At 31.3% G+C, this 25,653-nt stretch overlaps 2 protein-coding genes across 2 annotated transcripts; both read left to right on the top strand.

Annotated features, from left to right (window-relative positions):
• Positions 1-807: 807 nt before the first annotated feature.
• LOC143078137 (uncharacterized) lies at positions 808-9,067 on the top strand. The gene is made up of 8 exons (XM_076253099.1): positions 808-926; positions 2,524-2,602; positions 3,057-3,188; positions 4,404-4,529; positions 5,883-6,014; positions 6,860-6,991; positions 8,320-8,445; positions 8,865-9,067. Exons 2-8 carry the CDS (start codon positions 2,542-2,544, stop codon positions 8,933-8,935), a joined length of 780 nt encoding a protein of 259 aa, XP_076109214.1. The 5' UTR covers positions 808-926; positions 2,524-2,541; the 3' UTR covers positions 8,936-9,067.
• Positions 9,068-15,085: 6,018 nt separating this feature from the next.
• Positions 15,086-24,233, top strand: LOC143078592 (uncharacterized). The gene is made up of 5 exons (XM_076253448.1): positions 15,086-15,148; positions 16,108-16,239; positions 19,370-19,495; positions 23,344-23,463; positions 24,163-24,233. Exons 1-5 carry the CDS (start codon positions 15,088-15,090, stop codon positions 24,231-24,233), a joined length of 510 nt encoding a protein of 169 aa, XP_076109563.1. The 5' UTR covers positions 15,086-15,087.
• Positions 24,234-25,653: the final 1,420 nt, after the last annotated feature.

The raw sequence follows: 25,653 nt of genomic DNA, 5'->3' as shown, positions 1-25,653 counted from the left end.
TATATTACTTCAAAGTTATCTATTAAAGAACCTCTTTGAGCACGCTCACATACTTCTCGCCCTCACATTGTCACTTGACAAACAAAATCTCACCAGATTCCTAAGTTCAAAGACTCATAACTCTACAAAAGTCATCTGATAAAAAATTCTTGTGGATAAGCACACTTACACATTATGTCCTCATTAACTACAAAGTATCAACAGTTGCAGTAGTATAATTAGGCTTCAATTCTAAGCTCAAAGGGGCATAACTCCTGGAAAAAATGGAATCGTAATTTCCTGTTGATATGCACATCTCCGTATTATGTCCTTATTAGCTTCAAAGTTTCATGCAATTCCGTTGTGCGCTTTCAGAGGAGTTGCGATGACAAGAACAGGACTGACGGACGGACAGACAAACAGACAGACGGACGCACGTGTCAAAAACATTAAAGGCTCTACAACTTTGTTGCGTGGGGGAATAATAAAATATGATTTAAATTAAAGCAGGACAAATTGAAGTGGATGTATTATTGCTGAACTACCCTCATAAATGGAATTAAACCTAGGATTCAAAGTATTTTTAAATGTTCAAACGTACTAAGTACTATCAGCTGTGTAATTGTTATAATGAATTTTTGAGGTAATAGTTTTCAAATTGTATTCATGACTGCGCTATAATTTGATGACTAGTCAGGTATTGAGCCTTTTTAAAGATTGAACTTGTTACAACTGTAATACATTGTACTAAATTGGTCATTTTGTAGAAATATATAAGAAAATTATACACGATTACTTGATAATTGTCTGAAATTAGGTTTGTTAGCGATTTAAACAGTGAGCCTGACACAATAATTAAACGACAAATGTCATAGGTACTATAAAAAGCTTATAAGTCCTTAGGATTCTGGTCTATCATAGCTATTACATGAACATATTTGTCTCGGGTAAGAATATAAGTTTATTAGAATTTTTTTATTTTAATTTTTATAACAGTATCTTGAATCGGACGAGAGTCCAAACAAATGTTTTAATTCATCCATTTATTAAGACCTGTTATTCTTATGGAAATTGTTAAAATGACTAAGAAATATTACCGTGTAGAACGCCACATGCGGGATGTCGGCTTTGTTTGAATCAGGGTGGCGGTTTTGAAGCGGAGAAAAACGATCAAAGTAAGTTCAAGTGTAAAAAATTCTTTTTTGAGAATTGTTAGGACCAAAACAAGTATTACACGGAAGGAACCGAACCATAATCTATTTCCAACAAGAAGAATCAGACGTTTTTTGTGCTCTGTTTTCTCACACACCTCTGTCTAGTTTACCGTGTTGCAGATTTTAAGGCTTCATAAACAAGTTTCTGGATAAAAATTTACTTTTGACGATTTTTTCCGGTATCAGATATATAGGTGACACCCCACATGAGGCGTTCTACACGGTGAATATAAATTAATAACAATATCGACTTACAAATGTAAATGGGAAACGTTATTGAGAATCAATGAATTATTTACATTTCTTTGACCTATTACATAGTCCCATCGGACTATAAATATAAAGGTGCAATATGTGATATGCAGATAAAGATTAAGTCAAGTGCTGTTATTTGAATAAAATGATTAATCAAAGAAGGGTATAAAAATGAATAAATAAATTAAAAAAAAAAATAAGAATTAAAAGATTAAATCTATAAAAATATAAAAATTAAATAAAAATAAATAAATAAATAAATAAATAAATAAACTCCCTGTTGAAATGAAACAATAGAAATGAAACTCTTTATAAGGTAGGTGAACAAAAATCTTCAAAAAGTAGTGTTCATCTTTTAAAGTTAAGGCGTGTTTGAGTTGACTTTATTTTTTTTTTGAAAGCGTATAAAGCAAAACTATTTGATACATCATCTTGCTTCATAATCTATATTTTTTTAACATTAGGCTACAGGTTGATAAAAAGTATTATCATATACTTAAACATTTAAGAGTAGAATATAATACTCAGAGGGGAATATTAAGATTTGTTCAAATACAACTTATATAAAAGGATCACAATGATTCTATGGGGGAAACATTTATCGGTTTTCAAGAGTTAAACTGATAGCGCGTCATCCCTACACTGACTTAAAAATTCAAGTGACGTAATGTTATGGAAAGATAATTTGGACGAGGTAAAGTCTTAATTTTATACGGTTATCCCATCTTGGTTGCAGTAATAACGCGCAATGCATTGCGAAGGTATATCATGTCAATGTCAGGTTTGAACATAATCTTTATAAATGTCTTTTGCTACTTTATTTCTCTTTTTCCAACCAATTTCTGACCACGCTTGATTATAAACTAGGAAACGTTTCTTTCTGTTTCTTTCGCTTGATCTTCTTTACGTAGTACTATTTATTTTAAAGTTTCAACTGTTTTTTTGTCAAATTTTATAAGAGAACTGATGCTCTAATAAAATAACACTGAAACATTGGTTTTTTTTATTATTTTAAGGACAAACGCAACTGAAGCATTGGTCTGTATGACAGTTGTAATCTTTTATTTTTATTCAGATAGTTATACAGGACACAATGAATTATCTTCCGTTGACAATATTTGTGATTGGATTCTGCACAAACCTTTCATTGTCAGGTAAGCATTTGAATTGATTAAGCGTAAATGTCTTATTATATTTCGAAGTATATATGATAATATACGGTTATTTTTATTCAACATGCAACATGAAAGCTTTTAATTAGGATACACTTGTAATATGAACGAGAATGAACATGGAGTGAGTTGGAAGCGCGTTTCTATGTTCACCTTCATCAGGAACACACCAACTTCAACATTTTAAAGCAAATTAAACATTTCATTGGATCAACTCTGACCCCCTCGGTGCGTTGTTCGACATAACAGTTTAATACTATGAATTATCAATAACATAATCAATTAAATAATAGGGTTTGCTTTACATTTTACAAATGATATGTCTTCAAAGGTAAGTTGCAATTCAATTTATTCATTTAAACAATTTAAACAATTTAAAGATTTTACAAACAATGTGTAATGTATCTCCATTTAAAATGGCCTAATTGACTCTCAGTTGCAGAAAACAATTGTGAAAATGATGGAGAGAAATGTAAGGATAATGTGCAATGTATTCCATGGGGAGGACTATGTAATGGATATGTCCATTGTGACGATCAATCTGACGAAGATCCTGAATTCTGCAGAGGTAATATCTCATATACTGACATAAATATTCTTTATTGTTCAATGGAAATGGCCCAGAGGTTAATGTCCAATGTCCCACTTATTTCAATCATCAAGGAAAACGTAGCAAAATAATATAAAAAAATCGATAGGAACACATTATTAAAGGTGGACGGAGAATTTTTTTTTTAAATTTTCTTTTTTTTTCTTAACATCATTCAAGGATTTAAACGGGTCCTATCACTTGAAACATTGAAGTTCTTCGTTTAGAAACTGCTGAAAGTTTACGTTATTAAACAGGTCGTCAAGCAAGGATGATTTAAGGTTGTATCGTTGAAAAACTAAAATACAGCAGCGCGTTTTGAAGCACAGAACATTGTTGAAATAGCAAGCATCTTTACTGTGAATCATACTCATTCACGTCATTTTCTTGATATTGCTTTGAATTTTTTATACTAAACATTGATATATACATTTTGCACTCCATATGTTTAAAAGCAGTACCTTGTAATGACATATAGACACAGTATACTTATGCATCTCTGATTTGAAGATAAACTCCAGCAAATGATTTCTGTAATAAATCACGAATAGAACATTATGGTACGTCTTTTGCAAAAGCAAACTGACGTCAGGTTATTTTAGATTAGATTTCACAATCAATGAATAAATTTTCATGTATAACCTTAACAAACTCACATTGGTCATGCACCGAAGCTTCAATTATTGTCCAATAAATGAAATGATTGGATACGATTGACAACCTATCTTGTCTTTAGAAAAAGTGTTGTTCAATCAGCGGATTTGATGAAATAAATCTTTGGTACATTCAATTTCTATCAAAAATATAAGATGAAGTTATTGTTCTTTCATATTATATATTGATCTCTAGGAAAACATTTTTCTATTACTTTCTACGTGTTGAAGCTATAATAGATTGAAGGAAACTAGAAAATACATGTAACAATGACAATACACGATAGACTAAAATATAAATATGATTTAAACTACCGAATGACTCTAACTTCGAACGACAATTCTTTACTTTTTATGACGTCTTTTTCCTTAAAAAAAATGCATTGTTGATAAACATAAAAGCTTCACGACTATTTACTTTCAGTTAACATTTTGATTTCGACAATTTGCCTCGTTACCAAAGATGCATTCGTGTGTAAATATGTAATGTATTGAATTTCCGTATTCCATTTTTGGGGTCTTATATGTTAATCAATTACAGATTTCAGCTGTTCAAGTGGGGCTGTAAAATGTAAAAATAACATAGAATGTGTACGTCGAGATAATTTATGCGATGGATATAAAGACTGTAACGATGAATCAGATGAAGATCCAGAAATGTGCAAAGGTAATTCATGAGTAAAAATCAGTAAATTCTTGACATGCACTTTTTGAAAACTTTATACGGAACTTATCATAAATATATTATTCTACTTAAAACTTAGTTAACAAAAAATGTATATGAAATTAAGGCGAAAATAGATTACCGATGTTCAAATCTCGTGAATCGATTTAAAGAAGATAAATCTCGTCAGTCGATTTAAAAGAGACAAATATCCTCAATCGATTGGACAAATCTCGTCAATCGTTTTAACAGAGACATATCTCTACAATCGATTTAACAGAGACAAATCTTTTCAATCAATTTAAAAGAAACAAATCTCGTCAATCGATTTAAAAGACGAACCAAGGTCGCAAACAAAAATTGAACAAATCCCATGATATCCAAAGGAACAAGAACGGGTGCGTTGACAGGTTTACCATTTCTGCTATGCATGATTCACCCGCCATATGAATGCCAATTCCGTCAAAATGTCACAATTAGGAATAGGACGCAATCAGTAGACTTACAGATCAAACTACTGTACTGATATCTGCAGAGTTATAACACAAACTCATGTTGATAGTGTCGTTAGTGATGTTTTGAAATCTTGAAATCAAGCATTTTCAGCGAAAATACAATTGTATTCTTTTCGAATAAAACGTTACAGCTTTAAATTTCAAATTCAACATTTAAAGCGAGAGAGAAGATATTATTGGAACAATCAGAAGCAATCACACACAAACAAAAAAGACCACAGCATGAAAATAAGATAATTGATAAAAGACAAACAATACACTGCAGAGAAAACTGAAGAATGAGCTACACGAACCTAACCAAAAACCGAGTTTGAACTTTGGAAAATTCGACAGCGGTGTCTGCACTAGTGACACCAGTCATTAAGACCAAACGTGCAAATTGAAACGAAGGATTTCTTGATATATATATGTTTTTTATGGATGTTTCTTCTCTTTTAAGTGTCTTTTTTAAATTGCAATTTAAACAATACAAGTACATTGTTTGAAAAAAAAATTTTGTAATTGCATCAAATCAAAATATACGGTACGCTTCTTTTTACCCTTATCAAACTCTTAAAATGAATTTTATTAGGTCTACGAATAAATAAAAGTATGCAATACATGTAGCTATGTCATTATAAAGACCTGACAAAGTTGAAATATGTGCTAGATTAAACTTCAAGTTCAGTTCAGGTTTTTTCATTACTTTGATTTTAATTTTCAAAGGAGCGACAAGTAACCGTAGAATTTTAGTTACAAATCTGAAACCAAAATAATACGGTAATAATAAAGACAATCTTTGAACAAAAATTCTTCAAAGCGTTTTCTTTTTACATGATATATTTCGAGTTATGAATTACAGATTTCCAGTGTCAAAGTGGTTTAATGAAATGTAGAGACAACTTGCAATGTTTTCGAATTGGGTTCCTTTGTGCTGGAACAGAAAATGCCTTCTGTAACGATCGGTCCGATATTGACCCAGAGTTTTGTAGAGGTAATCCATATTTCATAGTATTCATAACTTGCGATTATGTTTATATTTTCTGTACACGTTTTTTTTGTTAATCTTTCAATTCGTAATCAAACGAACCACATACTAATTAAATCTGTAATGAAATATGTCGGTAACTTTTTATTACAATACAATAACAATAATAAATTAATTTTGTAATATAAAACGGACTTTCAGTCAGCATTTATCTTACTGCAGGTTCTCAACGATGAAGTCCTGTAAGGCGTTTTAAGTACTCTGAAAGTAAATTAAGCAATTAACAAAAATATTCTTGAACACGACAAGATGTTTACGTTTTTTTTTAAATGCAATGTTTATTGTAGAATCAACTCTTTATTATATCAAGTAACCTTTTCTTCATTTTGCTGTCATGCATACCCGGTATGAAATGGCTTTACACACTTTCGCGTGGAATCATCAACATAGCTTTCTGTACACAATATGTGGAAGTTAGGAAATGTCTATCAAAAGAAAAAAATCAAAATTTTTCCCGAGCTTAGGTAGCTGTCTAACGTCAAGCAAAAGCTGTCAATAAAATCATAGTTGATCGTTTAATAAGTTCTTGAGAAGTAAAGAGAGAGAGAGAGAGAGAGAGAGAGAGAGAGAGAGAGAGAGAGAGAGAGAGAGAGAGAGAGAGAGAGAGAGAGAGAGAGAGAGAGATAATACAGTATAGAAAATTTGTAACGATTTATTGATTCAGTAAAATTTGATTTAGATTCTGAAAATCAAAAGATTTATTTTCTTACATAATGCATGATAAATACTTAGATAAAAATGGATATGGATTTTTTTTTAAATTTTCTTTTCATTTATTACTGTTGTTACAGCCAACGCACCGGAATGTCCAAAAGGGGATGTAAGATGTAAGAATGAAATACACTGTGTTAATCCAAGGTACCAATGTGATGGTCTTAAACATTGTCCAGACAACTCAGATGAGGACGTAAACATGTGTGGGGGTAAATCGTAAACATTTATTTTCTTAATTAACATTATCTTTTTTTTAAATACATACACATAGATCTAATATTTCCCAAAAAATGCAAAGCCTATCTTAATTTTTAATTTGCCAATTTCAGTTCGCATTATAAGTGTCAGCATGTATTATTGACGCAAAAGGTTGAAAGCAAAAAACGTAACATCATTGTGACATTGCATCACCACCGCCTTGCAAGTCAAGTTTGATTTAAGGCAGCAGTGGATAACCACTTCCAAAAATTGATAATACTGTCGATCTTCATATATATATATATTGATTGATTGATTTGTTTCCAACGCCACTTTCACACTTTTGTGCTATTTTATGGCAGTTAGCTTTTATTGGTGGGGGAAGCCGGAGTGCCTAGAGAGAACTACCGACCTTCGGTAAAAGATCATCATAGATAATTGGTGTGTGCTTTTCGACAAAATGTAGAAACTAAAAACATTGACAATATGAATCACTTTGAGCATGACATTCAAGATACCCGTGCAGAATTTTCACTGAACGAGAATATTATATCGAATACAGTCAAAACTTCTAGAAACATCACCTCTTTTTAACGGAATTATGTTGAGTCAGGTGAAGCTCTTCTTCTCCAGCTGTAGAACTACCATTACATTTTGAACCACAGTTCAAAGTCACTTCTTTTATACTGTCATTTTTCTGGCCTTGCAGGTAATCGTTCTATACTGGTTTATCTGTATATTACACGGATATTTATTTGATTAACAGATTTCATAATATACATTTATTTTGATTCAATGCATTCAATGACGGTTAAATATCAGGAGGATAACACCTAATAAATTGCCCGGAACAAATTAACAAAACAATCTCCGGTGAACATCAATAGTAACGTAAGAATGTTGGATATTTGAAATGTAATCACTCATTGAAATGGTTGATATTGAGTGAAAAGTCATAATACATATATCTTTATCTGGTTTCAATAGTTATGTAGGAAATCTGGTTCAAATTAGTAGAAAATTAGTCGACATGTAGTGGTGCACAATTGTTACCCATTTCCATACATATTGTATGCTGAGATATTAATCCACCAAACGCAACAACTATGTTGTCGCTCAAAAAGACCAGTATTTCAATGATGCCATCTTTGGTGTATTTGTCGTGGGAATTAGTGTTTCTCTTTACAAAGTAAAACTGTTCATGATCTCAAACAAGATATGTGTAGCTATGTTTCCCATTTTAGTAGAAAAAAGGCTATTGAGAGGATACAGTCAATCTTTATATTATGTTTTTAAGTAATTCGTTAATGATTTGTTGTTATAATTCATTTTTATGTAGATAAACAATGTGGACTTTTTGAGGTAAAATGTAAAAATGGATTACAATGCATTTTTGAACATTATCTGTGTGACAAAGAACCAGACTGTTACGATGGATCTGATGAAGATGAAGATAGCTGCAAGGGTAAATATTCAAGGAGAAAAGAAATCAATTATTGCAATGAGACAACTATTATAATAATACCAAAGTTAAACTGAATTAGATATAAACAAATACAGCACACCAAACAACTGCCTTCAGCAATAAAAAAATCCATAGTGTATACATTGTAGTAAGCTACAACAACAAAAACAGAAACATAAATGTGACAGACAGCAACCAATGACAACAAATGCATTATTTGCCTTTGAATTAGTACAGGCACATAAAAAATAAAAATCCACGTGTTTTAGTTTTCGGATTTCATTTAAAAGTTAGAAATCGACTATAACAAACTCTTACCAATAGCAACGCCTATTCAGATCGGAATTGTGTTAGGCTTCTATTGCATTCTTTAAAGACTATGACATTTATGATAATGTATTATTCATTTTTTTTTTCAGAATCAAAACGAAGTATAAATAGTTTCATAGACTATCACAGAGCCGTGCGTGGACTACAGAAATCAAAATGAAGATATCTAAAATTTTAGCCAATCCATGAATGTTAGCCAATATTTGGTATTTCTAATTGAACATTGTATACCAGATATACACTAATCAATAAAATATAAGCGCCTAATATAAGAAATTTTTCATATTAAAAATTTAATAAAAACAACAAAAAAAAACCCATTTATCTTACTCGTATCACTTATTTCGTTTTTATTAATAGTTGACAAATAACACGTTTATTCCCCTTTCAATTGGATTTTTTGTCTTCACCTCTATTGCCAGAAAATCAATTGAAACCACACATGTCGTTAATCATTCTTAGTGTTCTAAAGTTAAATGAATGATGTACATTACGATTTATCACCCAAAAAGGCCAACATTGCTCTCCATATATATTAGGATAAATTAATCATTTTCCTTATATAATTGAATCTGTAGGTGATCGGGTATATCAAACAGGAGTAAAACATGCCTGCAAACTCAAAAATAATTTTAAATCAATTACAACATCAGACGATTCAATACTGGACAAAAACTTTATAAGTATTGCACTTAAAATGATGACACTTGTGAATTGTTATCGTTTTGAGAGAGTATGCTAAAACATCATTGTTAAAGGGACTAAAATAGATTGCTTACGTAAGTAATATTTGTACAACAGGCGTTGGTTGACTCTTATATATATTGGTATTGGTCAATTAAGTTGCACATAATACAATGAATGACATAAACTACTATAAGTTTCCATGTATCGATACCAAAAAAAAAGTTTTGATGAAATCCATTCAAGCATAATGGATGAAAAAATGTCATTAATTAAAAGATGGAAGTTCTGTAACTCTGAAACGACAAAGCCACAAAAAAAAAATCGAAGACTGCTTTCTTCTATCAATACTCATGTTGTCTTAAAATAACCTGAGGATTGGCAATGCAAATTTGAGTTATCAAACGAAGTGTTGACGGACGGATGGGCGGACGGATTGACAACCAACAGAGATTAGTATCCCATTATACTTTACTTTTTCGACGAGATCCTATCAATACTCATGTTGTCTTAAAATAACCTGAGGATTGGTAAGGCAAATTTGAGTTATCAAACAAAGCGTTCACGGACGGATGGACGGACGGATTGACAGACTAACAGAGATTGGTATCCTATTATACTTTACTTTATCGACGAGATCCTATCAATACTCATGTTGTCTTAAAATAACCCGAAGATTGGCAAGGCAAATTTGAGTTATCAAACAAAGTGTTGATAGACGGATTGACAGACCAACAGAGATTGGTATCCCATTATACTTTACTTTTTCGACGAGATTAACAAAAATTGTGGGTCCAGAAAATTTAGCATTTTGCATGCAAGCTCATGCACCAGAACAGTTCTTTGAAATAAATTCTGTCATACATATAATTACAAAACTAATTCAATTTGTTTTAAATAAGTTCTGATTTATTAAATCGTCATAAGATTTCATTTCTCCAAGTAAACCGTTCTGCTTTTTTTCTAATTTCTCTTTGCTTATTTGTTGTAGTCTTTTTTTAATTTGAATTTCATGTTATCCAAAGGCTCAGGTGAGCTTTTCTTATCACTTGGCGTCCGTCGTCTATAAACCGTCGTTGTCCATCGTAATCCATTTACTTTTACAAAAATGTTATCCTCTGAGACTATTGGACCAGGCGGGAATATACTTAGCTCCGATCATCCTACAATTAGAGTATCGTGTTCAGAAATTGTGATCCAGGTTTCCAACCATCATGGCTGAAAAAGGACCTTACAGTAAAATGAAAATATTGTCTGCTATTTTGAAAATGACTATCGATAAAGATAAACTAAAAAAACTAAACTATTCAAAAACTTTATGATCCACCTTTTGCAAGTTATGCCAAATTTGTGCCTTGAATGACGAGGTTACCAAAACTTAAAATCAAGAACAAGAGAAATAAATAAAAATAATTTTTTAAGGCCAAAACATTTGCTAGAGAAGATCTACAAATGTTTCATGCGCGGACTCGTTATAGAAACGAAAGCCCCTAATTGGCGAAGTTTTTCAAGTGAGAGGTTAGGCTATAAAACCAAGTTCAATCCACAATTTTCTACATTAGAAAATGTGTGTACCAAGTTCGGAACATGGCAGTTGTTATCGATTCGTTTGATGTGTGTGCTTATGATTTTGCCATTTAATAAGGGACTTTCCGTTTCGAATTTTCCTTGGAGTGAAGTATTTTTGTAATTTTGCTTTTTATATCGAAAAAAAAACTATGGTACGTCGTACATCGTAATCACAAACTAAAACATTGCGAAGCCAACGCCGACGCCGTAAAAATAAAATGTATACGTATTGAAAAGCTTTCAAAAGGTGTGAATATAAAATATGATATGACGTGCTGCAGTTCTAAATTATGATTTGTCTGATTTACTCTGCATTTCTTGTTTTGCGTCTACATTTTCAGCATTTGGGGATTAAGGTGAGAGTGCAAAAACAAACAAAAAAAGAAATGAAATTTTCCTAGCTATAAAGGAACAGAACTGTAGTACAGCAGGTGACTTTTTGCGTTTTATAGTTTTTTACCTTTGTGTATGACCTTTATCAAATTAAGTAGAGGCAATTGAAAGTTGAATTAGAGTGCAGCAAAATAAAATGGAAAGATGGAAGGACAGACGGTAAAACGGACGATTAAGGGTAATACATGTATAATGCCCCATACGCCTATCGGCATGGCATAAAAAAAATCCCCCGTCTTTGGTCCTTTCTATAACACCATAATCATAGAAAAAAATTCACATTTTGAGATCTAAGACTATACTGAATACTTTGAAAACACATTATAATTGTTAAAGAAAATGGCAATTTAAATTAAGTTTTATAAGAAAGCATTTTTACAACTTTTGACCTGTTAGTGGTAATAATCCATGTGCTAAAATTTAATACAAACAAATCGACTCCTTCAACGTTTTGACATAAAAACCAAGTGACTATAGATAAAGACAACATCGCCATACCATTATACATACCAAAATAATATTGGATTTATATAAAAATGATTCCAACAGTTGCTTAATTGAACAACATACATAATTAAGAAATTCTTAATAAACATTCCTTTTATGATATTGGAACCCTTAGGCTTAGTTCAATTTGAAAAAAAAAACAACAGATAAGATTAACATGAATTGTAATTCTCACGTTGAAAAACTATGGTCATATATACTGAGAAAAGTATTCACATGCAGAACTACATTTGTACATTCATATGTAGAATAAATCTGTGCATATATAGAAAAAAAGTATATGCATATGAGGTTAACTATGTGCAAATAGATATATAAAAAAATGCGCATAGATGTGCATATATAGAAAAGTATGTGCATATAAGGTAAACGATGTGCATATGTAGGAAAAGTATGTGCAAATAAGGTAAACGATGTGCATATGTAGGAAAAGTATGTGCATATATATATAAAAAGTAAGTGCATATAAAGTAAACTATGTTCATATATATGCAAAGTATGTGTATACATAGAAAAAAACATGTGCAGACATTGAAAAGTATGTGCATTCATGTATATAAACATATGTTTGTATTCGGCAGCTACGGCGTTCCATAAAGTAATTTAGCAAAACAGCGCATGTCTATAAGAATACGTGCAACTTGTGCGCACAAGTTGTACAACTCGTGCACACAAGTTGATAACTCGTGCGCACAATTGCAAGTTAGTAACTTGTGCGCGCAAGTTGGTAACTTGTGCGCACAAGTTGAAATTGTTTTTTGCATGGCACTCCAGGGCTTCCGTAGTATCGTACCATTGCATGAACAACATCTTGCATCGAGCCTTTTATTAAACAACCTTTCCAACGAAAAGTCTCACATACCCCACGCCCCCACATTGTCACTTGACAAACAAAATCTCACCAGATTCCTAAGTTCAAAGACTCATAACTCTACAAAAGTCAACTGATAAAATTTTTCTTATGGATATGCACACTAACACATTATGTCCTAATTAACTACAAAGTATCAACTGTTACCGTAGTATAATTAGGCCAAAATTCTAAGCTCAAAGGGGCATAACTCCTGGAAAAAATTTTGAATCGTAATTTCTTGTCGATATGCACATCTACATATTATGTCCTTGTTAGCTTCAAAGTTTCATGCAATTTCGTTGTGCGGTTTCAGAGAAGTTGCGATGACAAGAACAGGACTGACAGACAGACGGACAGACAGACGGACAGACGGACGAACGGAAGGATAGACGGACAGACGGACACACGGGTCAAAAACATTATACCCTCCACAACTTTGTTGCGTGGGGGAATAATAAAATATGATTAAAATTAAAACAGGACAAAATGAAGTGGATGTGATATTATGCAAAAGGCATGTTTTATAATCTATAATATATATGACTTTCAAAGGAAGAACAGCAATTGAAGGGTTTCTCTTGTGCGTTTTTTTGTGGAGTTTTTTTTTGTGTTTTTTTTTTTTGTTGTGCATGTACTGATTTTGTGTCATGAAATGGATACCCAATATCCTTTGTTTTTCTATTATAAAGAAAATGCTTGGTGAACTACCCTCATAAATCGAATTAAACCTAGGATTCAAAGTATTTTTAAATGTTCAAACGAAAGAAGAAACGTTCTAAGTACTATCAGCTGTGTAATTGTTATAATGAATTTTTGGGGTAATAGTTTTCAAATTGTATTGAATTCATGACTGCCTTATAATTTGATGACTAGTTAGGTATTGGGCTTTTTAAAAGATTGAACTTGGTACAACTGTAATATATTGTACTAAATTGGCCATTTTGTGGAAATATATAAGAAAATTATACACGATTATTTGATAATTGTCTGAAATTAGGTCTGTGGGCGATTTAAACAGTGAGCCTGACACAATAACGACAAATGTCATAGGTACTATTAAAAGCTTATAAATCCTTAGGATTCTGGTCTATCATAGCTATTACATGAACATATTTGTCTCGGGTAAGAATATTAGTTTATTAGAATTTTTGTTATTTTACTTTAATTAAATTAATTAATTGATAAATATTTGAATGATGAGGGAATCTTTATAATATTCTCTTTGATGAAAATTATTCTCACCAGAACGTAACAGTTAAGTAAAACTGAACTATAAACAAAAAAAATATTTTTCAGTAAGTAATTTTCCAAAATTGAAAATTGTCAAAAAAGTCATCTTATAGACTTATACCCTGTTGAAATAATACAATAGAAATGGAACTCTTTATAAGGGAAGGTAAACAAAAATCTTCAAAAAGTAATGTACATCTTTTAAAGTTAAGGCGTGTTTGAGTTGACTATATTTTTTTTTTTTGAAAACGTATAAAGCAAAACTATTTGATACATCATCTTGCTTCATAATCAATATTTTTTAATATTAGGCTACAGGTTGATAAAAAATATTCTTTCACTGTTTATACATATTGATAGTTTAATCAATATTTGATTGGTTGAACTATCAATATATATAAACAGTGGAAGAAAAGCTCCTCAAAACACTAATTATAGCTCGTTCTGTCTACTTATATTCATGGTAGAGTCCTATTTCAAGGAAATATTCTCATGTTTTGGAGTCTCAATCCACTCAGAATATATATTTTCTTTGGTAATATTTCACTTAAATAGCAAAAAATTTCAAAAAAGATAGAAAATACACAACTATTATAAAAGGATCGCAATGATGCTATGGGGGATACATTTATCGGTTTTCAAGAGTTAAATTGATAGCGCGTCATCCCTACACTGACTTAAAAAATCAAGTGACGTTATGTTATGAAAAGATCATTTTGACGAAGTAAAGTCTTAATTTGATAAGGTTATCCCATCTTGGTTTGCAGTAATAACGCGCAATGCATTGCGAAGGTATATCATGTAAATGTCAGGGTTGAACATAATTTTTATAAATGTCTTTTACTACTTTATTTCTCTTTTTTCCAATCAATTTCTAACCACGCTCGATCTTAATCTCGGAAACTTTCTCTTCTGTTTCTTTCGCTTGATCTTCTTTATGTAGTACTATTTTTTTTAAAGTTTCAACTGTTTTTTGTCAAGTTTTATAAGAGAACTGACTCTTTTACAAATAACACTGAAACATTGGTCTGTATCACAGTTGTAAGTGTTTTTTTATTTTATTTAGACTGGATAAAATGAATTATCTTCCGTTGACAATATTTGTGATTGGATTCTGCACAAACCTTTCATTGTCAGGTAAGCATTTGAATTGATTAAACGTAAATGTCTTTATATATTTCGAAGTATATACGATTCAATCTATTACATGTATAATTATTTATAGAATAACTAATCGAAGATTTCAAATAGAGAAAAACATTCAACGAGTGACAGAACAACACATTAATTCACAAATGCGCGTAGCGCAAGAGTTTATTATCAGTGTTGTTCAGTAACAAGATGATTTTTTTCTATGTTAGAATTTTTAGATTATTTTTTTTATTACATTAGCAAATTGTTGTTTTTTATGAAATTAATGTAGAAAATGTTAGGAACTTTATCTTTTTTTTATGCATTCACAATTTTCTTTTATCCGACTTTATCGATATTTATAACATTGGATGCAATGAATTACATAGATTTCCGAGTGAAATAAAAACCGATAATTTGACATGTGAAATATACGTCGTTATTTCACTCCTCTGACGTCATACAAAAATAGGTGTTGTTAAGACGTCGATAACGTCAGATCAAAATAGATTGTGAATGCGTAGAAAAATATAATAGTTCCTTACATTTTCTACATTAATATAAAAAAAAGCCATTTGCTTATGTAATAAAACAAATATTTTTATTCAAAAAGCTACATAAATCAGGAGATACTTGTAAATAAACCAGGATGAACATCTATTGAGTTGCATGCGCGTTTGTATGTTAACCTTCATCAGGAACACACCAACCCTTACATTTAAGAGCGAATTACGCACTCAATTGGCACAACCCTGACACTGCTCGATGTGTTATCGGCAATACAAACCTTCAACCATGAAATATCTATAATATAATCTATCAAACGAGAAGTTTTCTCAATTGCAAATGATAAGATTTCAAAAGTCAAAAGCATTTCATTTTATTTGTTAAAAAATTAAAACATTGTAAAGATTTTACAGATCAATGTCAAACATTATATTTGAAATGACTTGATTGACTCTCAGTTACAGAAAACAATTGTGAAAATGGTGATGTAAAATGTAGGGATAACGTGCAATGTATTCGAAATCGAGGACTATGTAATGGATATGTCCAATGTAACGATCAATCTGACGAAGATCCTGATTTCTGCAGAGGTAATATCTCATATACTGACATAGATTTATTTATTGTTCAATGGTCATAATCCAGTGGTTAACGTTCAATGTCTTGCTTAATTATTAAGTCATTTAGGAAAACGAAGCAAAAAAAACTACAAAAAAAACATGATCAGATAGTTATAAGAACAAGTAACTAAGTAATTTTACTTTTTCACTTTTTTTATGTAAAAAACCATGAACAAAACAATTACAGAAGTTGTGGTACTGAATGTCCAGACCACTCAGATGAAGACGCCACCATGTGTGCGGGTAATCTTAAACATTTATTGTCGTAATTGAAACTAGTTTTTGAAACACATACACATAGCCTTAATATTTCCCTACGAATGCAAAAGAAATACTTTGTATTTGCCAATATCAGTTCGCAATAAAAGTGTCAACATGTAGGATCAACGCAAAAGGTTGAAAGCAACAAAAAAAAGTAACAAAATTTTTACATTACATCACCACTGTCTTGCACGCCATGTTTGATTTAAGTCAGCAGTAGATGACCGAAGTTCTAATGTTCAACACAACGGGTGCACATGTAGAGCAGGATTTACTTACCCTCTCGGAGTACCTAAGATTATCCTGAGTTTTTGACGGGGTTCTTGTAGCTATAGATTACTCTTTATCTTTTCATTATGTGTTTTGTCTATTAATGTTTGTCTGTTTGTCTTTTTTATTTTTAGCAATGTCGTTGTCAGTTTATTTTCGATTTTTGAGTTTCAATGACCCTCTAGTATCTTTCGCACCTCTTTCATAATCCTTCATAGAAAAAGCAAATCAAAGATTCCACTTATTGGTTATACTGTCGATCTTCTCATTGATAATTTGGTGTTTTGGACTATTTGGAACACCTTTGTGCTATTTTGCTATTTTGGGACGCTCAGTTCTAATAAGTGAAGGAAGTTGGATTGCCCGGAGAGAACCAACGAATTTCGGTAGGAGTTCCTCATATCTAATTTGAATTTGTGCTTTCCGGTAGAATGTAAAAAACTTTAATAGTTAGATAACTTGAGAATGCCTTTCAACATACCCGTGCAACAACTCCCATTTAACAAGAACTTTATATCGAGTACAGACAAACCTTCAAATATAGGATCAAAAATGGCCTCTTTTTAGCGAAACCACTTTTGTACGGTCAACCTATTCTCTCCCCCCCCTCCCCCTCCCCCGCTGTAGAAAATTATTGCATTTGAAACACAATTTAGAGCCACGTCCTTTTTAAGGTCGTTTCCTCTGGTCTAGCAGGTTATTGTTGTATACAGGTTTGAATGTTTATTTAATGAGTATGTACTTATTTCACACTTTTGCAGATTTTCATTGATTTTATTTCAAAAACAAATCCAGAACACCCTTTTTTTAAATTAAAGTCAAAGAAACGATTTCTTGGTGAAAAATAATGTTAATCCAATTCTTGAACCAATGCATGTATATGATGTAAACTCAGTCTTCTGTACAATATTTTATTATTGTTTACTCATTCATTTCGATTAATCGTCAAAAAAATATATCACTCGATAAGTGTTGTGAAAATATGGCAGCTAAACAATGGTCGTGTTTTGAATCTGACTGCCAATTTGTAAACAATTATCAAAGAAACATAGATTTTCAGTTTAGTACGTGTATAACATGTACAATATAATTTAATTTATTTTGATGACAGAGCGATGTTAACGTTTGTTGATTCTCTCTGCCAATTTGGTTTTCCCCTTCGCACTTGCATAATTGCGATCACCGTACTTATACGAGAACGTTCATGCCGAGGTAACTGCGACGGAAAACATGTTGGCGATTGGTGTATGAAAACCAACAATTAAAAATGAAAATGTCTTTCAAAATTTGAACAAACTAGAGCATTTTCTTCCGAAAAAGTATATGTACATAAGTTTTATGATACAAACTGGCCATTTAGTTATAAAAAAAAAACATATGCATCATTGTTTTTAATTTGGAGTTTCATATGACTTTCAAAGCTAAAACAGGTGAAAAACAACAATAAAATGATTGAATATGATAAGCGTATCTACAATGAAACCATTACGGGTATTGGAACTAATACACCCACAGAATTTTGTGTATTTAATATAACTGTTATATAAGCTATGTCGACTCATTTGCTTTGTGCATTGCAAAAACAAAACACAAGTAAATGTAAAATCAACATAGAAATCGTTTTCTTCCGTTTTCTGAAATGATTTCTTAATGAAAAGTTGACAGTAAATATACTGACTCGGAAAATGGAACACAGATACAACATGATAAAATACATGAGCATAGATCAAGACATTAAACATTAATTAATTCGATTTTCAAAACATGTTAATATGAATGGAGAGGCAAAAAGCACTTTATCGCAAACAAAATTAAGAAACACTTACATATTATCAAACCCAGTCGCTCTTCTTCATATCTCTGATTGAGCAGCTTTTGTATTTAGAGAACGACAGGTTAATATAGTCCGTATATTGACAAAATGCCTGAGCGTGACGCATTAATCGAGATATTTAAATACCAAAAACAATAAATCAAAAGGGTATGCTAATGCTGATAAATTTGAGATTCACAATTATAAAATTGAAATCATCCCGTGTTTTAAATTTGAGTTTGACGTCGTCAATCTGTGTCAATGTCGAGGAAAATATCACGATATCACGCAGACCTTCTGCCTCTGTCTTTGGTCACGAGGTCAATGGGATATATGAAATGTTATCACTTCTTGACACGATTGATAATGAGTGAAAGAACATAACTGATATATCTGTTTCTGGTTCTAAATGTTCTGTTGGGATTCTACTTCCAATTAATACAAAAACAAGGTGGCTAGTAGTAATTCACAAGTGGTACCAATTTCTATACCTAATGTATGCTGAACTATTAATCCAACAAACAACTATGTCGTCGATCAAAAAGTCCAGTATTTCAATGATGGCTTATTCAGATTATGTGTCGTAGGAATCAGTGTGATTTTTAATAATGTAAACTTTTCATGCTCTAAAATAAGAAATGTGTAGCTATGCTTCCCTTTATGTAGAAAATGCAATTGAGAAATTGTGGTCAAACTTTAAATTACGTATTGAAGTATTTCGGTTATGATTGATTGTTCTTATTTATTTTTATGTAGAGACACAATGTGGTCGTTCTGAGGTAAAATGTAAAGATGGATTACAATGTATTTTTAAATCTGATCTGTGTGACAAGTACGAAGATTGTGACGACGGATCTGATGAAGAGGAATATGGCTGCAAGGGTAAATATATCATTGATATGTTCATAATTATGAATTTTTGAAATACTAAGACTTTTCTAACTCAGGAATATATTACCTTATCTGTATATAGCAACACTTTTAAGAATGTTTGGTCCTCAATGCTCAACTTCGTACTTTGGTATTTTTAACATTTCTTTTATTTGAGCGTCACTGATGAGTCTTTTGTAGACGAAACGCGCGTCTGGCGTAAATATAAAATTTCAATCCTATGATGAGTTTATTATGCAAGGAGAATATAAATCAATCATTGCAAACGAGACAACTAATATTCCAGACTTGCAATGAAAGTAGATAATAACAAATATAAGACACGGTCACCGAACAACTGCCTTCACCAATAAAAACAAAAGATAAATATGTAACAGAGAGGAACCAATGACAACAAATGCGTAATTAGTTTTTGAATATGGACAGGCACATAAAGAATGTGAGCTCTAAACCCTTCTCTTCCTTGTTTTGAAAAATGCAAACAATTTTACCAAAGAAATACAGACACCATGTACCAATATTAAATCATGCAGTTACAGAAAGTTCTTTCAAATCATAATGTTATGTTAATTGACAAAGTCAAAATATTTATTATAATAATGTTTTCCAATATTTTAATGATAATCCACGTGTTCTAGTATTCTTATTCCACAAATAAGACAACCCATAAAAAAAATTGCAGTTTTTTGTTATTACCATGAATAGGATTATATATTTAACCCATTTATCTGACATTATTATATTGTACTTACTGAAGGTTATTTTTTTTAAGAATCCACTAACCACTGCGTAGGCTTAAGATAACTAATTTTATAATTTTTAACTTTTAACCTATTGTATATTCATCGTGAATCATTAGTCAGAGTCTTTAGCATGATACCACTACACCGTGGGTACTGTTATAATTCAGTCAATTTCTAAACTATACTCTTAAAGCACCCAATTGTTAAAACATGTCTATAAATAAACCGCAAAACTTAGACAGTAAACACAGAAACAAAATAATCGTCATTATATGAAAATGAAATATATAATACCTCTAAGATTAAAATATAATATTTTGGTAGAGAGAAAAAAAAATTTAATGATTAAACATTACATGAAATATATATTAACCAATATGAAAATTGAGTTAATAACACCCAATTTAAGTAATATTAAATCTATGTTAACTTGTCAAATTCATAAATGTAAATATAAACCGTGTAGATATATTTATTTCAAGCTATTAATAAATAAAAAAATACAAAAGACGAAATCATATTTATGAAATTCCCTTGATTTATTGTCAAAACATAAAGCTTCTGATAAGAAGTAGTAGATTCGGTAACGATAATCAACTTGCGAATACAGATGCATACTCGTTGATTTTCGTTAACGAAACCACGTAGGACATAACTGAGTTGTATTTTTAGCTCCGACTGCATCAAATCACCAATTAATGCCGTCGGAGCTTAAAATACAATATTGTTATCTCCATTCGAATTAAATTAATACATAAGCTAAAAAACATAAAAAAAAAGAGTTAAAACATACATTTAAATCTGTCAAACGTACATCTGTCATACGTCGTACATATGTCATACGTCTTCTTGTACGCTAGCGCGTACATTTCCATAGCATCAGTTGGGAATGGATGCCATGAAAATCAATGACGCTAAACAATAAAAAGTAAAATCACAAAAATATTTAACACCGAATAAAATTCAATCGGAAAGTCCCTAATCACATGGCAAAATCCAATGACAAAACACATCAAACGAATGGACAACAACTGTCGGATATCAGACTTGGTACAGGCATTTTCAAATGGATAAAATGGTGGATTGAACCTGGTTTCACAGCGCCAAACCTCTCACATGTACGACAGTTTCATCAAATCCCGTTATATTTACAACGGCGCGTGAACAAAACAGATATCATAAATACAATAGTTAAAATAAGGGTACAGCAGTCATCACTGTGAAACAATCTTAAAACAAACAATCATTTCCCCAAAAATAGTATCTATGAAATAAAAAAAAATCATTGCTTAGCGTGTCTGACATCAGAAAATGTAAGCGTCACATAGGGTTTTTATGTTGTTAAATGTTTATTTAAAACATTTTTATTCAAATTTCACATGGGAAATGATGGTATACAGGGTTAAACAATCAAAAGTTTTGTGAGAATTAATTTCAGAAATAGACCGAGATTTGAAATTGTCAAGAAGTTCTTTAGAATATTTAAGAATACCACTACGCGAGTAAAATGATTTTGTCGTTTGTCGTTCAAAGTATTTTCAAATTTATAAACGAACAAAAACATAATGACACATGATAAAACAATAACATAATGACGGGATCTTATAACGTACAGCGTAATGATAAGAAACCAAAGAAACACAAAAAGTCGCATAAACTACATTCACAATTTCAAACAAACTGGGGTAAACTCATTATTAAGGTATTCATTTATAAACAAATGTGTGCAATGACCCTGCCTGCTTTGTCAACATGCATTGGATAAAACTAGAATATAGTGGTAAAATGCAGTTTTTTCGCTTATATTTCTGAAACTTAAGCATTTAGTGCAATTACGATGGAACAAAAATATTCATCAGGTTCAGATACATCTGCCTTCAAATTTGCAGACCTGTTGCTGGTTACTTGTCCTGGAATAAATAATTATAAGGAAATGTGTTAGTTTTTTGTTATTATCTATAACATCATTATATAAGGGAATAAAATGTAAGCAGCAATAATGTTCAGTAAAGTATGTATGACTTACAAATAAGTCTTCATAACGAAAATTTTCAATTGACCCTTTAACGAGTTATTGCCCTTAATAGTCAATTTCTAACATTTTTTTGTAAAATTTTTGTACTAGTTTACAAAAATATTCACCTCTGAAATTCCATTGACAAATTCAACAACATATCAGTTGAGTAACACAAGCTTCTTGGAGCCTCTAGTTGTTTACTCAAAAAGTAAAACAGGTTAACAAAAAACAGATGTATGATTTCATTAAAAACATACGCAAAAAATCTACAATTACACCATCACAGGTATTGGACTAACATTTTTGGAAAGAACACTCCTCAAAGGATTATTCTCGGAAGAAAAATAAAACAAGGACTTCTATCTTGTCGATCTCAATTGCTCTTCCTCATATCTCTTTTTAAGCAACTTTTATGATTTTGAACACGAACATGTAAATATAGTCCGTATATTGAAAACGTGTCTGAACGTTTAGGATTAATCGGGATATCTAAATACCAATACAATAACGCGAAAGGGTATGCCTCTGCAGATACATTTGAGGTTGACAATTATCAAATTGAAATCATCCCGTGCCATCAATTTTAGTTTGAAGTCGTCCATCTGTGTCAATATCGAATAAAATCTCAGGATATCAAGTAGAACTTCTGCTTGTGTACTTTTTCACGAGGTCAATGGAATATATGAAATGTAATCACTTCTTGACACGTTTTATATAGAGTGAATGAACTAATATATCTGTCTCTGGTTCCGAAAGGTTTGTAGGAATTGTAATTCCATTAAGTACAAAAACAAGGTATCAAGTAGTGGTGCACAATTGGTACCCATTTCTATACCTATTGTATGCTAAAATAGTAATTACGTTGTCGATCAAATAGTTCAGTATTTAAATGATTTCTTATTCAGTTTATGTGTCGTGGGAAGTGTGATTCTTAACATAGTAAACTTTTCATGATCTAAAACACGAAATGTACAGCTACATATATATGCTTACCGCAGAAAATGCTATTGAGATATTTAAATTACGTTTCTTATTTATTGGTTTATGATTTATTGTAATAAATATTATTTTTTTTGTAGCAGAACAATGTGGTCGTTTTGAGGTAAAATGTAAAAATGGATTACAATGCATTTCTAAAACTTACGTGTGTGACAATGGCATAGATTGTGACGACGGATCTGATGAAGAAAACTGCAACGGTAAATATTCAAGGAGAATATAAATCAGCTGTTGCATATGAGATAACTATAATACCAGAGTTGATATGAAATATTGTCAATAAGTGTAGGACACCGCACAACTTCCTTTACAATAAAAAAAAATCCTCATGTAGTATTGTTAGCTATAACACCAAAAACAAAATGTAATGTCAGCAACCAATGACAACCAATGCATTGTTTGCCTTTACATTTGGACAGGCACATACAGAAATTGGTTATGTTTAATGTTTAAATGTGAGGGCTTAACCCTCCTCCACGTTTTGAGAACAAAACACTGTTATGAAAACAACAGACACAAGATACCAATCAAAAAGTCATGCAATTACTGAGAACTCTTTCACAGTATATGTCAAGTATGAAAAAGAAATAAAAACCATATTGGTCTTAAAAATCTTAATATAGAAGAATTACATAACAACTTTAGTACCATATATGACTTTTAAAAACGTTATATGTTTTGAAATATAAGATTATAGTGATATTTTTTACAATGTTTTAATAAAAAAATCCATGAGTTCGTGTTTTCTGATTTAATCTCAAATTTATCTCAAATGTCACTATAACAAACCCTTACCACCAGCAATACCTATTCAGGTTGTAATTGTATTGAACTTTAAGTATAATTGCATTATATGATCACATTGACATATAGGATAATGCTTTATTCATTTTTTTCAGAAGCAAAGAGAAATATAAATAGTTTCATGGACTATCACAGAGCAGTACGTGGACTAAAGAAGTCAAAATGAAGATATAAGGATACGAATGTCTTCGACTATGCATTAATAGTTAGCTATTGTTTAGTATTTCTAGTTGAACATTGTATATATTGTTACTCATATACAATGTACAATAATCAACAAAATATAGGCACATAAAATAAGAAAATTGTCATAATAATTTAAAGGAAAAAGTCTATCTTACTCGTACCACTAATTTGGTTTTATTTAAATTGACAGTAGTTTGAATTTTTATCCATAAATAAAACATTGCTGTCACCTTTAATTTGAATGTTTGTCTTCACCTCTGTTGCATAAAATGAATTGAAACCACACTGTCTTGTCATTAATTATTATCAGTGGTTAAAAGAACTTGATTAAATTTTAAAAATTTACCATATCGGCAATGTTGACAAATGTGGAGATTTTTTTCATAGAATTTTAATTCTCTCTGTATTCATTAAAGTATACAAGAAATCAAGCATACACAATCATCCACGCAAAAATATTGAATAAGTTCGTCCTTTAGGGGTTTTCACTGCCAGGACGAGTCTGACCATGTTATAAATCGTAATGTAACGCATTACTGTAAACAATAAAACACTAAGAATGTTAAATATTAAGATATCTTATTTAAGGATTCAAGACTACCGATTATCATGCTATTTCAAGACAACATGTGTTTTGAAAGAATAAAGCAGTCTCCGATTTTGAATTGTTTGGCTTTGTTGTTCCAAACAAAGTTATGAACCTTTATCTTTTGATTTATTATATTTTTTTCATTAACTATGTCTGGATTGATTACCTCAAAACTAGAAAAATGATATCGAGATTGATACGTTGAAGCATATTGTTGTTTATATCATTCTTTGTTTCGCGAATGACCAATATTAATATAGATTTATCCAATAATTTGTATAGTAAGAAATCGTCTGATCTTTTATATGATTTACAATTAATTTTGGTCTGTCGACATTTTCTGCTCCTTTTTTAGCTCACCTGGCCCATAGGACCAAGTGAGATTTTCCCATCACTTGGCGTCCGGCGTCCGTCGTCGTCCGTCGTCCGTCGTCGTTAGCGTTTAGAAAAATCTTCTCCTCTAAAACTACTGGACCAAATTAAACCAAACTTGGCCACAATCATCATTGGGGTATCTTGTTTAAAAAATGTGTGGCGTGACCCGGTCAACCATCCAAGATGGCCGCCATGGCTAAAAATAGAACATATGGGTAAAATTCAGTTTTTGGCTTATAACTCAAAAACCAAAGCATTTAGAGCAAATTTGACAAGGGGTAAAATTGTGTATAAGGTCAAGATCTATCTGCCCTGTAATTTTCGGACGAATCGAACAACCCGTTGTTGGGTTGCTGCCCCTGAATTTGTAATTTTAAGGAAATTTTGATGTTTTTGGTTATTATCTTGAATATTTTTATAGATAGAGATAAACTGT

This window comes from Mytilus galloprovincialis, chromosome 6 (genome assembly GCF_965363235.1).
Source record: "Mytilus galloprovincialis chromosome 6, xbMytGall1.hap1.1, whole genome shotgun sequence".
NCBI classification, from domain to species: domain Eukaryota; kingdom Metazoa; phylum Mollusca; class Bivalvia; order Mytilida; family Mytilidae; genus Mytilus; species Mytilus galloprovincialis.
The sequence above is the reverse complement of the archived record's forward strand: the minus strand, read 5'-3'. Positions and strand labels throughout refer to the sequence as shown.

Excerpts from the sequence above, each read along its gene's own strand:
- LOC143078137 (XM_076253099.1), top strand. The coding sequence starts at position 2,542 with ATGAATTATCTTCCGTTGACAATATTTGTGATTGGATTCTGCACAAAC. Across the intron at positions 4,530-5,882 it reads AGATCCAGAAATGTGCAAAG|ATTTCCAGTGTCAAAGTGGT; the intron begins GTAATTCATGAG and ends TATGAATTACAG. Across the intron at positions 8,446-8,864 it reads AGATGAAGATAGCTGCAAGG|AATCAAAACGAAGTATAAAT; the intron begins GTAAATATTCAA and ends TTTTTTTTTCAG.
- LOC143078592 (XM_076253448.1), top strand. The coding sequence starts at position 15,088 with ATGAATTATCTTCCGTTGACAATATTTGTGATTGGATTCTGCACAAAC. Across the intron at positions 15,149-16,107 it reads CACAAACCTTTCATTGTCAG|TTACAGAAAACAATTGTGAA; the intron begins GTAAGCATTTGA and ends ATTGACTCTCAG. Across the intron at positions 16,240-19,369 it reads AGATCCTGATTTCTGCAGAG|AGACACAATGTGGTCGTTCT; the intron begins GTAATATCTCAT and ends ATTTTTATGTAG.